Source organism: Lutra lutra, chromosome 10 (genome assembly GCF_902655055.1).
Source record: "Lutra lutra chromosome 10, mLutLut1.2, whole genome shotgun sequence".
Taxonomy (NCBI): Eukaryota; Metazoa; Chordata; class Mammalia; order Carnivora; family Mustelidae; genus Lutra; species Lutra lutra.
The window spans coordinates 60,998,148-61,012,438 of record NC_062287.1 but is presented as its reverse complement, the minus strand read 5'-3'; the positions used below and the strand labels follow the sequence as shown (position 1 = coordinate 61,012,438).

Here is a 14,291-nt window from a genome sequence, read left to right as displayed (position 1 = left end):
CTCCTTACTGCTTATGGGTCTGTTCAGGTTTCTATTTCTTCCTGGTTCAGTTGTGGTAGTTTGTATGTCCCTAGGAATGCATCCATTTCTTCCAGATTGTCAAATTTGTTGGCGTAGAGTTGCTCATAGTATGTTCTTATAATTGTCTGTATTCTTTGGTGTTCGTTGGGATCTCTCCTCTTTCATTCATGCTTTTATTATCTTGGGTCCTTTCTCTTTTCTTTTTGATAAGTCTGGCCAGGGGTTTATCAATCTTATTAATTCTTTCAAAGAACCAGCTCCTAGTTTCATTGATTCGTTCTATTGTTTTTTTGGTTTCTATTTCATTGATTTATGCTCTGATCTTCATGATTTCTCTTCTCCTGCTGGGTTTAGGGTGTCTTTCTTGTTCTTTCTCCCCCTCCTTTAGGTGTAGGGTTAGGTTGTGTACCTGAGCCCTTTCTTGTTTCTTGAGAAAGGCTTGTACCGCTATATATTTTCCTCTCAGGACTGCCTTTGTTGTGTCCCACAGATTTTAAACCGTTGTGGTTTCATTATCATTTGTTTCCATGGATTTTTTCAATTCTTCTTTAATTTCCTGGTTGACCCATTCATTCTTTAGAAGGATGCTGTTTAGTCTCCATGTATTTGGGTTCTTTCCAAATTTCCTCTTGTGATTGAGTTCTAGCTTCAGAGCATTGTGGTCTGAAAATATGCAGGAATGATCCCAATCTTTTGAAACTGGTTGAGACCTGATTTAGGACCGAGGAGGTGATCTATTCTGGAGAATGTTCCATGTGCACCAGAGAAGAATGTACATTCTGTTACTTTGGGATGAAATGTTCTGAATATATCTGTGATGTCCATCTGGTCCAGTGTGTCATTTAAGCCCTTTATTTCCTTGTTACTTTTTTGCTTGGATGATCTGTCCATTTCAGTGAGGGGAGTGTTAAAGTCCCCTACTATTATTGTATTATTGTCTATGTGTTTCTTTGATTTTGTTATTAATTGGTTTATATAGTTGGCTGTTCCCATGTTAGGGGCATAGATATTTAAAATTGTTAGATCTTCTTGTTGGACAGTTCCTTTGAGTATGATATAGTGTCCTTCCTCATCTCTTATTATAGTCTTTGGCTTAAAATCTAATTGATCTGATAGAAGGATTGCCACCCCAGCTTTCTTCTGATGTCTATTAGCATGGTAAATTCTTTTCCACCCCCTCACTTTAAATCTGGAGGTGTCTTTGGGTCTAAAATGACTTTCTTGTAGGCAACATATAGATGGGTTTTATTTTTTTATCCATTCTGATACCCTGTGTCTTTTGATTGGGGCATTTAGCCCATTAACATTCAGGGTAACTATTGACAGATATGAATTTAGTGCCATTGTATTGCCTGTAAGGTGACTGTTACTGTATATTGTCTCTGTTCCTTTCTCATCTACTACTTTTAGGTTCTCTCTTTGCTTTGAGGACCCCTTTCAATATTTCCTGTAGAGCTGGTTTGGTGTTTGCAAATTCTTTCAGTTTTTGTTTGTCCTGGAAGCTTTTTATCTCTCCTTTTATTTTCAATGATAGCTTAGCTGGATATAGTATTCTTGGCTACATGTTTTTCTCGTTTAGTGCTCTAAATATATTATGCCAGCTCTTTCTGGCCTGCCAGGTCTCTGTGGATGAGTCTGCTGCCAATCTCATATTTTTACCATTGTATGTTACAGACTTCTATTCCCGGGCTGCTTTCAGGATTTTCTCTTTGTCACTAAGACTTGTATATTTTACTATTAGGTGTCAGGGTGTGAACCTATTCTTATTGATTTTGAGGGGTGTTCTCTGCACCTCCTGGATTTTATGCTTGTTCCCTTTGCCATATTAGGGAAATTCTCTCCAATATACCTTCTGCTCCTCTCTCTCTTCTTTTCTGGAATCCCAATTATTCTAATGTTGTTTTGTCTTATGGTGTCACTTATCTCTCGAATTCTGCCCTTGTGATCCAGTAGTTGTTAGTCCCTCTTTTGCTCAGCTTCTTTATTCTCAGTCATTTGGTCTTCTATATCGCTAATTCTTTCTTCTGCCTCATTTATCCTTGCAGTGAGAGCCTCCATTTTTGAATGCACCTCATTAATAGCTTTTTTTATTTCAACTTGGTTAGATTTTAGTTCTTTTATTTTTCCAGAAAGGGCTTTTATATCTACTGAGAGGTTTTCTCTAATATCTTCCCTACCATTTTAGAGCCTGGCTAGAACCTTGAGAATCGTCAATCTGAATTCTAAATCTGACATATCACCAATGTCTGTATTGATTAGGTCCTTAGCCTTCGGTACTGCCTGTTTTTTTTTTTTTTTTTTTCCTTGTGGTGAATTTTTCTGCTTTGTCATTTTGTCGAGATAAGACGAAGGAGCAAGTAAAATACTAAAAGGGTGGCAAAGATCTCAGGAAAATATGCTTTAACCAAATCAGAAGAGACCCCAAATCGTGAGGGGGAGAAAGGGGATCAAAAGAGTTTCAGAACACAAAGAAACAATTTAAAAAAGAAAACAAATAAAGAAAAAATTTAAAAAAGAAAAAATATATATATTAGATAAACTAGTTAAAAACATTAAAAAAAGAAAAGGGTAAAAATTAAAAAAAAAATTTAGCAGAAGAAGAAAAAAATTGAAAAAAAAAATTAAATTAACTGCAAGACTAAAGAATCATGGGGAGAAAGCCATGAGTTCCGTGCTTTGCTTTCTCCTCCTCTGGAATTCCGTTGCTCTCCTTTGTATTGAATCTGCACTCCTTGGTAGGTGAACTTGGTCCTGGCTGGATTTCTTGTTGATCTTCTGGGGTAGGGGCCTGTTGTAGTGATTCTCAAGTGTCTTTGCCCGAGGTGGAATTGCACCGACGTTATCAGGGGCTGTGGTATGTAATCCGATCGGGTTAGCTTTCGGGAGCTTTTGTTCCCTGAACGCTTTCCATAGTGTTCTGGAGGACGGGAATGAAAATAGCACCCTCCTGGTCTCTGGCCTGGGGGAGCCGAGAGCTTGGGGACCCACTCCTCAGTGCACCCTCAGAGAAAAGAGCCCAATCACTTGTGTCTCCCTGGTCTCTGGCCACGCTCCGTGCTCACCCAGCCTGCGACCGGTTCAAGGTAACCCTGAGCTGAGAGCTCACTCCTCAGTTCTGTCTCTGTAGCCGGCTTCCCTGTTCTAATTCCTGCAAGCTCTGCGACACTCAGACACCCCCGATCCTTCTGTGACCCTGCTGGACCTGGGGCCACGCTGACCCTGCGTGGGCTTCACCCTGTTTTAGCCTCTGGTGTGATGTCCCTCAGTGGAACAGACTTTTAAAAGTCCTGATTTAGTGCTCCATTGCTCTGCCGCTTGCCGGGATCTGGCCCCTCCCCCCGGGGTCTATCTTCCCGTCGCTTTGGATTCACTTCTCTGCTGGCCCAATCTTTCAGAAAGTGGTTGATTTTCTGTTTCTAGAATTGCTGTTCTTCTTCTCTTTGATCTCCCATTGGATTTGTAGGTGTTTGCAATATTTAGATAAGCTATCTAGCTGATCTCTTGCTACCTGATGTAGTCTCAGCCTGCTACTTCTCTGCCATCTTACAACCTTCCTTCTTTTAAATTTTTATTTATTTATTTATTTTATTTGTTTTAAATTTTTATTTATTTTTTACATTTCTATTCAGTGTTCCAGAATTCATTGTTTGTGCACCACACCCAGTGTTCCATGCAATAGGTGCCCTCCATAATACTCACCACCAAGCTCACCCAACCTTCCACCCATGTCCCCTCCAAAACCTCAGTTTGTTTCTCAGAGTCCACAGTCTCTCATGGTTCATCTCCCCTCCAATTTCCCCCAGCTCACTTCTCTCCATCTCCCCATGTCCTCTGTGTTATTCCTTATGCTCCACAAGGAAGCAAAACCATATTTGGTTTTGCTTATTGACTCTCTCTGCTTGACTTATTTCATTCAGCATAATCTCTTCTAGTCCCATCCATGTTGATACAAAAGTTGGGTATTCATCCTTTCTGATGGAGGCATAATAATCCATAGTATATATGGACTATATCTTCTTTATCCATTCATCTATTGAAAGGCATCTTGGTTCTTTCCACAGTTTGGTGACTGTGGCCATTGCTGCTATGAACATTGGGGTATAGATGGCCCTTCTTTTCACTACATCTGTATCTTTGGGGTAAATATCCGGTAGTGCAATTGCAGGGTCATAGGGTAGTTCTATATTTGACTTCTTAAGGAATCTCCACACTGTTTTCCAAAGTGGCTGCTCCAATTTACATTTCCACCAACAGTGTAAAAGTGTTCCCCTTTCTACATATCCTCTCTAACACATGTTGTTCACTGTCTTGTTGATTTTGGCCATTCTAACTGGTGTAAGTTGGTAAGTCAATGTGGTTTTGATTTGAAACTTCCTGATGGCTAGTGATGATGAACATTTTTTCATGTGTCTGTTACTCATTTGTATGTCTTCTTTGGAGAAGTGTGTGTTCATGTCTTCTGCCCATTTTTTGACATGATTATCTATTTTGTGTGTGTTGAGTTTGAGGAGTTCTTTACAGATCTTGGATATCAGCCTGTTATCTGTATTGTCATTTGTGAATATCTTCTCCCATTCTGTGGGTTGCCTCTTTGTTTTGTTGACTGTTTCCTTTGCTGTGCATAGACAAGAATTTCTAATATAATCTTAATGGTGGGATATCTGTACCCTGGGAATTCCCTTCTGCACTGCCCACATTTGAGGACTAGCTGTGTTTGGTGTTTTATTTTTGCTTCGAGTATATGAAGCTTTGTATAATGCATTCCCTTAGGGTTCCATTATCTTTCGGGTCTCTTTAGCACTATTTCACACGGAGACTTGGAAGATCTGAGCATGTGAGATTATGCCCCTTCCCATGGGAAGTCAGCCAGACTAAGCATTTCTGATCTAAGGTCTATAAGGTGAAACCAGGGTTCCACCTTCATATACATTCCTGGGCTCTCACCCAGGCATGAACATCTCCCATACTCCTTGTCTGGAACTACATTGTAGGTAAGCTAACACCTTCCAGATATTTTGACCCAAGGACATTCCATGATAAAGCCTAGTCTTGCTTCAACCTGCATGTGTGATCCCAGGGATCAAGGGCATTGTTCTGTAGAGGATGTTTTTTGGTGGTTTCTTAGGCTAAGGAAAATTAGAAAGATCATGGTCATTCCACATTCAAAGCAGCAATAGTACTAACAAGGGTTCTGTGCTCTTATGTGGGAAGAGAGAATCTAGATGCTCTCAAAAATCTCCTTTACAGTTTAGGGAATTCTTCTCTTTATGTTTGTTCATTTCACAAATATATGGTATAATGACAGAGGCAGAGGATTAAGATAATAACCTAAGATGCCTTAGTTCAGGGAAAAGTAAATAGGTATACCTTTTTCCCTCCAAGTCACTAGCCCACATTTCCCCACCCCATTTTATTTCTTCAATTCATCACACAACTTGCAGTCAGCAAATCTAACTCAAATTTATATTTTTTTAATCCAGTAATTGTCCTCATTCATGGAGTGAAAGAGATGGGAGATTTGGGCCATATAATAAAGAGCTAAAGGGATAATAAAAATATACAAATAGTTCTAACACAGGTCCTCAGGTTAGCACCATTATAAACTATAGGGAAAATGTGAGGGTAGCAGAGAGGTAGAAAGGTGACTTTCAAGTAGAGTATCTGGTTTGGTTTAAGAGAGAGGGGCTGTGTCACCAGTGTTTAGTATAGGGAGCCCAAAAGCCTGTAGAGTTCAGAGTGCTATGAAACCTATAGAACCCTGGTTAGATAAAATGGCTATGACAATACTAAATTGGCAGATTCATTATAGGAATGTGTAATTAAATTCATAAATGAGTTTAAATGTAGGTAAATATATTTTAAATGTGAAAATATAGATAACCAAACAGTATTGCTGCTATTTTTTTCTGAAGGCAAGTGTGTAGGTATTTGAGTTGCTGTGCATTATGTACAAGGTAAACCTAAAAGAACCAGAGCAGAAGCAAAGGCCTTATATTCATTGCCAAAGCATTCATTGCCTGACATATGGTGGATGTTTAATGTTTAAGGGAAACTTTAAAAAATTTGTTAAACTTTTCAACATTTGTTAAATGTTAAATGTTAAACTTAAAAAATTTAAATGTTAAATGTTAAAATTTAGCAAATTGTTAAATTAACAATTTAACAAATTAATTTAGGGTTTGTAACTTGAAATATTCAGGCTTGAAATATTCAGTGATAATATATGTCAATAAAAATTGAATTTGCCATTTTCAGAAAAACATTTCAAAAAATAACAAAAAAATTTGAAACAGTCTCAAAGAATCTAGAACTCCCTTTTCTGGATATAGCTTTCTCCTGACATTCTCCTCCAAGGATCATGGACAGGATTCTTCAGGTGCCTGATAGGATTTTTTTCTGTATTCCAAGACCTAAATTCAAAAAAAAAAAAAAATGTTGTCATAGGCCATCTATGGAAAGCATAGCGTGGAATGGAGAAGAAAATGAGAAAGCAAGGCTTCTTGGCCTTCCTACATCCTGGCCAGTAGCTGGTTCATCCAGATTTTTCTGGGGGTTGGGATCAAGTGATAATATATAGGAGACCATTTTCTGTTTCAAACAGCCAGAGGCAACAATGGGTGCTACACACACTTTGTGTCAAATGGCTGCCCAGCGTGAGATGAGGGAACACAGAAGCAGCAGTGACAATGTCAATCACAATCACAGTACTCTCCATCAGATCTTGGAGGGCTTAGACACTTGGACCAGGTAATGGAGCCCATCATCATCAAGGAGGAAAGAGAAATTATGATCGATGTATGGTGGTTTGATGCAGCATATATGATGTAGTATGCTTTTGGTAGTATAGTGAGTTGCTTTGTCTCTTCCACTGGAAAAAGCTCAACACAAGACTGAATGAAGACCTTCTGGTGAGTTTCTCTTCCTGTACTTTTGTGATTATTCTACTTCCAGTCCTTTCCTGTATTCTGTCTCCTTATTTATTCCCCAGAACCACCAGAAAAATAAGGGAGTTCCAGGGTAAGTCTGAATGGTACTTGCAACTAAATCACCTCCCCCTTTGGAAGAGAAAATATGAATCATCCCACACAACCCCATTCTTTACCTGGGAGATGGTAGGAGTACTGGGCAGGGAGAAATTATAAGAAGCAGGAGCTGTAGAGGTCCCAAGTTAGAAACATGAAGCCTCACATTCCTCCAGAGAAATAAGCAAACAAATAAACACAAAAACAAATAAATGAGAAAACCACTGACTGATGTACTGTTTGTTAGCTTCAAAAAGCATTTGGCTTTAGTGGAACAGAAGTGAAGTCTGAGTTAGAAAAACTTGTATTTCATTCTGAAATGATCACTAACAGCTTTGGGAAAAAAATTAACATCGTGTACCTGGACTCCAGGAAGCCCATACTTCTTTAAATGAAGAAATGAAGCAGATGAACATAAGGAGGAAAAAAAAAAAAAAGAGGTGAACAGATAACAGACTCTTTTTTAAAAAAAAAAAAGATCTTATTTATTTATTTGACAGACAGAGATCACAAGTAGGCAGAGAGGCAGGCAGAGTGAGAGGGGAAAGCAGGCTCCTTGCTGAGCAGAGAGCCAGATGTGGGGCTCAATCCCAGACCCTGGGATCATGACCTGAGCTGAAGGCAGAGGCTTTAACCCACTGAGCCACCCAGGTGCCCCAGAAAACAGACTCTTAATGATAGAGAACAAACTGAGAGTGTCAGGAGAGGATATAGGCAAGAGGATAGTTTAAATGGGTATTGGGTATTAAGGATGGCAATTGCGATTAACACTGAGTGTTGTGTCTAAGTGATGAATCACTAAATTTTACATCTGAAACATTATAATATTACACTGTGTGTTCAATAACTGGAATTTAAATAAAAACTTGAAAACGAGAATAATATAAATCAGTCAAGGAGGAAAAGAAGGATGTTCTCCCTCAGTGTTCAAAGAAGACTTATACTTTATATGGAAAACCCAAAAGGCTCCACCCCCAAACTACGAGAACTCATACAGCAATTCAGTAATGTGGCCAGATACAAAAATCAGTGTACATAAATCAGTTGCTTTCTTATACACTAACAATGAAAATACAGAAAGGGAAATTAGAGAATTGATTCCATTTACTATAGCACCAAGAACCATAAGATACTTGGGAACAAACCTATCCAAAGAGGTTAAGGATCATGAGAACACTCATGAAAGAAATTGAAGAAGACACAAAAAGATAGAAGACAATTCCATGTTCATGGATCAGAAGAATAAACATTGTTAAAATGTCTATACTGTCTAGAACAATCTGTACTTTCAACGCCATTCTGATCAAAATTCCACCAGCATTTTTCAAAGAGCTGGTGCAAACAATCCTAAAATTTGTATGGAACCAGAAGAGACCCCAAATTGCAAAGGAAATGTTGAAAAAGAAAAGCAAAACTAGGAACATCACATTGCCCGATTTCAAGCTTTACTACAAAGCTGTGATCACCAAAACAGCATGGAACTAGCATAAAAACAGAAACATAGACCAGTGGAACAGAGTAGACAGCCCAGATATGGACCCTCAACACTATGGTCAAATTCTCTTCGACAAAGCAGGAAAAAATATAAGTTGGAAAAAGTCTCTTCAATAAATGGTGCTGGGAACATTGGACAGCTATATGTAGAAGAATGAAACTCGACCATTCTCTTACACCACACACAAAGATAAACTCGAAATGGATAAAAGACCTCAAAGTGAGGCAGGAATCCATCAGAATCATAGAGGAGAATATAGGCAGTAACCTCTTCAATATCAGCCACAGCAACTTCTTTCAAGATATGTCTCCAAAGGCAAAGGAAACAAAAGTGAAAATGAACTTTTGGGACTTCATGAAGATCAAAAGCTTCTGCGCAGCAAAGGAAACAGTCAACAAAACAAAGAAGCAACCCATAGAATGGGAGAAGATATTCATAAATGACAATACAGACAACGGGCTGATATCCAAGATCTGTAAAGAACTCCTCAAACTCAACACACACAAAATAGATAATCATGTCAAAAAATGGGCAGAAGACATGAACACACAATTCTCCAAAGAAGACATACAAATGGCTAACAGACACATGAAAAAATGTTCATCATCACTAACCATCAGGGGGATTCAAATCAAAACCACATTGAGATACCACCTTACATCAGTTAGAATGGCCAAAATTAATAAGACAGTAAACAACACGTGTTGATTAAACAAACAAACAAACAAACAAACAAACGTGTTGGAGAGGATGTGTAGAAAGAGGAACGCTCTTATACTGTTGTTGGGAATGCAATTTGGAGCAGCCACTTTGGAAAACAGTGTGGAGATTCCTTAAGAAGTTAAATATAGAACTACCCTATGACCCTGCAATTGCACTACTGGATATTTACCCCAAAGATACAGATGTAGTGAAAAGAAGGGCCATCTATACCCCAATGTTCATAGCAGCAATGGCCACAGTCGCCAAACTGTGGAAAGAACCAAGATGCCCTTCAATAGATGAATGGATAAAGAAGATATAGTCCATATATACTATGGATTATTATGCCTCCATCAGAAAGGATGAATACCCAACTTTTGTATCAACATGGATGGGACTAGAAGAGATTATGCTGAATGAAATAAGTCAAGCAGAGAGAGTCAATAAGCAAAACCAAATATGGTTTTGCTTCCTTGTGGAGCATAAGGAATAACACAGAGGACATGGGGAGATGGAGAGGAGAAGTGAGCTGGGGGAAATTGGAGGGGAGATGAGCCATAAGAGACTGTGGACTCTGAGAAACAAACTGAGGGTTTTGGAAGGGACTTGGGTGGAAGGTTGGGTGAGCCTGGTGGTGGGTATTATGGAGGGCACCTATTGCATGGAACACTGGGTGTGGTACATAAACAATGAATTCTGGAACACTGAAAAGAAATGTAAAAAATAAATAAAAATTTTTTAAAAATTGAACAGAAAAAAAAAACAAGACTTATCAAGGTAAGTATATGGCAGAAATTTTCAAATAGGGGAAAGAAATTAAACTTGAAATATATATAGGTTTTGGGGATTGGCATGTGGTCTATTAAGTTTAAATATGAAATGCTATAATAGAGTGAACATATAATTTATTGTCCAAAGCAGGACCACTTTTTGGTGCTTAGCGATTGGAAACAAATAAAATGGGAAGACAGAACAAGACCTAAATTTTATCTTATTAAATGCCATTGCAAGCAATTTGAGCCCTACCCTCAAATTGATGGGAAAACATTGAAGATTATTAGGCAGTGGATTAAAATGTCTTAAAAGTTATGCTATAGGAAATACTTGATTTGAAAAATGCAAGAGGCAAATCAAGAAATAGGTGGATATAGCTAGGTGGTCTTTCAAAGACAGTAAGTTTGGTGATATCAGAAATATTTCTGGATTAAAAAATAGAAATCTTGTCTTGTCTGAGAATAGAGGACAGGTAATAAACATGCTGAAGTGACATGGGCAGAGTAAGAACTGAAGCACTTTGAGTTATAAAGGAATTTTACCCAAGGTGATGAAGAATACCTGAGAGGACCACAAAGATGCTGGTAGATCATGTGGTAGAAAATGACACCATTATCCAAAGACAGATATTAAGAAAAGGAATCTATTCTGGCATGGGGTAGAGGCTGAAGTGATGAGGTTAGTCTCCAGTATGGTGAATTTAAACTGTCCATGGAAATGTCCAGCATGCATTTAGAAGGAGGACTCAACAGCTGTTACATAGTTTCTTATAAAACTAATGACCTGAAAATTATCTTCATGTCCGCTCTATTTGAGGTACTGAGAGTGGCCCTTCTTTTTACTACATCTGTATCTTTGGGGTAAATACCCAGTAGTGCAATTGCAGGGTCATAGGGAAGTTCTATTTTAAATTTCTTGAGGAATCTCCACACTGTTCTCCAAAAGGCTGCACCAACTTGCATTCCCACCAACAGTGTAAGAGGGTTCCCCTTTCTCCACATCCCCTCCAATACATGTTGTTTCCTGTTTTGCTAATTTTAGCCATTCTAACTGGTGTAAGGTGATATCTCAATGTGGTTTTAATTTGAGTCTCCCTGATGGCTAGTGATGATGAACATTTTTTCATATGAGAGTGGACATACTCTAAGAGAAAGAATATGCTTCTCAAGAATTATTTAAATTCAGAAGACATGGAAAGGAGATAGATGACTTTATCCACCTTGGGGAATTACAGAGTATTTGAGAAAGGGAGGTTCTTATTTTTCTGTTTCATGGGACAATCAAGTTAGCTTGATCTTCATGGCCACTATCCTAGTATCTCATAACCACATAGCACCTATGCTTGTATTTTGAACTAATATACCCAATTCACCAGGATACTAACCTAGGATTAAAATAAACTTCTGATAATTTTTCAGAACTCTTTGAGGAAGGTAACATTAGCCACAAGTTATAGATGAACAACTGAGTTTCTTCAAGAGTGAAGCAAACCTCACCAAGTCATAAAATTGGTATGGAAAGACCTAGGATTTGAACAAGATTTTCTTAGTTATAAATAACCATAATCTTTCCATTTTATATTGTCACAACACCTATGTATTGAGCAAATTTCAGGCTCTCCATCATGCAGTGATAACTTGCTATCATAAGCTAGGTACTCTGTCAAACCAGGATGCAGAATAAAGACATTGCATGAATGTTAGAGTCATATATAAAAATCATTTCTATCCCAGATTCTAGTTTAATGACACATCATTTGATATCTCTGTGCCTCAGTTTCTTCTTCTATTTGATGTCAAAAAACAATCACAACTTTGTAATTGTGGCTTTACGATTACATTTAGACTGCTTATAAAACATTAAAAATCTTGCCCTAATGTTGTGTTGTTTAATAAATGGTCTATTTTCATAGTCATAATTATCTAGAATTATTGCTACTGTTATAAATGTAAATATATTTCAAATTTAAGTTTGCATTCTCAAGGATATTCTAAATTAAATTTGTATTTCTTAATTCCTTTTTCTCAGGATAGAGACTTCTGGATAAAAAGAGTTCCTCTACTGAATTAGTTATGGTGGTTTCCAATAATTCATATGTTGCCCCCAAATCTTTTATTCTTAATGGAATTCCTGGCCTAGAAAGAGTACATGTATGGATCTCTCTCCCATTCTGCACAATGTATATCATCTCTCTTGTGGGAAACCTTGGCCTTGTGTACCTCATTCATCAGGAGGAGTTTTTACATCGCCCAATGTATATCTTTCTGGCCATGCTGTCCCTCATTGACCTCATTACCTGCACCACTACAGTACCTAATGCACTCTGCATCTTCTGGTTCAATCTCAAGGAAATTAACTTCAGTGCTTGCTTAGTCCAGATGTTCTTTGTTCATGGCCTCACAGGTGTGGAGTCAGGTGTGCTCATGCTCATGGCTTTGGACCGTTATGTAGCCATTTGCTACCCATTGCATTATGCTACCATACTCACCAACCCTATCATTGCCAAAGCTGCACTTGCCACCTTCCTGAGGGGTGTGCTGCTGATGATTCCTTTTCCATTCTTGGTCAAGCATTTGCCCTTTTGCCATAGTAATATTATCTCCCACACATATTGTGACCACATGTCAGTGGTGAAGTTGTCCTGTGCCAGCATCAAGATCAATGTCATCTATGGTCTGATGGTTGCCCTCCTGATTGGAGTGTTTGACATCTGCTGTATATCTGTTTCTTACACAATGATCCTTCAGGCTGTGGTCAGCCTTTCATCAGCAGATGCTCGGCACAAGGCCTTCAGCACCTGCACTGCCCATATATCTGCCATCATCATTACCTATGTTCCAGCATTCTTCACTTTCTTTACCCACCGTTTCGGGAAACATACCATTCCCCCATCTCTCCACATCATTGTGGCTAATCTTTATCTTCTACTTCCCCCAACTCTCAACCCCATTGTGTATGGGGTAAAGACAAAACAGATCAGAGACAGTGTCTTAAAGCTCTTCCAGGGTGAGAAAGGTACACATATTCTGGAAAAATGAAATTCATAGGAGATGAATGAAAAAACAACAAAGAAGTGACTTGTGTGTGACATTATACTTTCACTCTTGTGAGGTATCATATTGTCCAGGTCTATCCCAGAGTATGTTTTCTGCAGTGATAGAAGGGAAATTTGTTGCTGATTCTGGATTTACATCCCAGTTCCTTCCCCTTGTTTTTCTTCATCACTAATTTTAATCAGGCAATTGGTCTCATCACAAATTTTCTCTAATGTATGCATATAAGATATTTTTTAAACCTTCTGAGAGAGTTCCTAAGTGTCTTTTCTATGTTTTTAATCCTGCCATTGAAGAAGAAACAAAATGGTTTCTTAGGGTTTTTTCCAGGCTGGACAGTTCTTTAAACTAAAATGCAGTTTATGAATTAGGCTGATATGATGCAGATAAAACTGGCAGTCATGGTGTTTAAAAGAATGGCATTTAGTAAACACCATAGTGTAAAAAGCTTTGCAGACCAATTTACTCAAGAATAAAGAATGCTTTCAATGTGTAGATTAGCCCTTCATAATAAATGCAATATATGACTCAAAAAAAAAACCTATGCTGTTTCTTAATATTGATCTATTTTTCCTCACTGTTGGCAGGTTTTTGTTTTCTCTATTGAATAAAATTACTTTTTAAAAACACCCTATACACTCTTAATAATGCTCACAACTACTAGAGGTATGAAAACTTCTTGGATATAATCTCTTCACTATAATCTTTCAGTTCAACAATATCTCTTTCCTTGCTCACTGATTATCAGTGATCTACCTCCACTTTCCTCCCCTTTATCTCTGGGACATTGGATGCAACACTTGTTGAGGTGCTGTCCATGGGCTCCTGAGGGTTTCAGGACCATCTTGGAGAACCTAGGAAGTCACACCAATTTTCATAGTAATATTAAATTATTTATTGACTTCTCAGTTTCATCCTTTTGCCAATATAGAGTGAGATTTCCAGAGTTCATATGTGTGATTATTATTATAAAATAAACTATGCCAACATTTGGAAGATCTGCATAACTCAATAGTCAATATTTCTAAATGACAAATGTTTGATGCTACAAAATGATGAATGTGTTAAGATTATTTGCATCATAAGATTGACCAATTTTTGCATGTATTTTACATTTTTATAATAGTTGACACAAGAAGTTAATACACTGTGCTATGCTCACCACAATCATAGCCATCATCTGCCACCATACAACACTATTACAATATCATGACTGTATTGCTT

The 14,291-nt window shown here is 38.0% G+C and overlaps 1 protein-coding gene across 1 annotated transcript; it reads left to right on the top strand.

The window, feature by feature from the left end:
- The first annotated feature begins 12,086 nt into the window (after window positions 1-12,086).
- Window positions 12,087-13,052, top strand: LOC125079765 (olfactory receptor 52N5-like). The gene has a single exon (XM_047693528.1). The coding sequence runs from the start codon at window positions 12,087-12,089 to the stop codon at window positions 13,050-13,052; it is 966 nt and encodes a 321-aa protein (XP_047549484.1).
- Window positions 13,053-14,291: the final 1,239 nt, after the last annotated feature.

Excerpts from the sequence above, each read along its gene's own strand:
- LOC125079765 (XM_047693528.1), top strand. The coding sequence starts at position 12,087 with ATGGTGGTTTCCAATAATTCATATGTTGCCCCCAAATCTTTTATTCTT.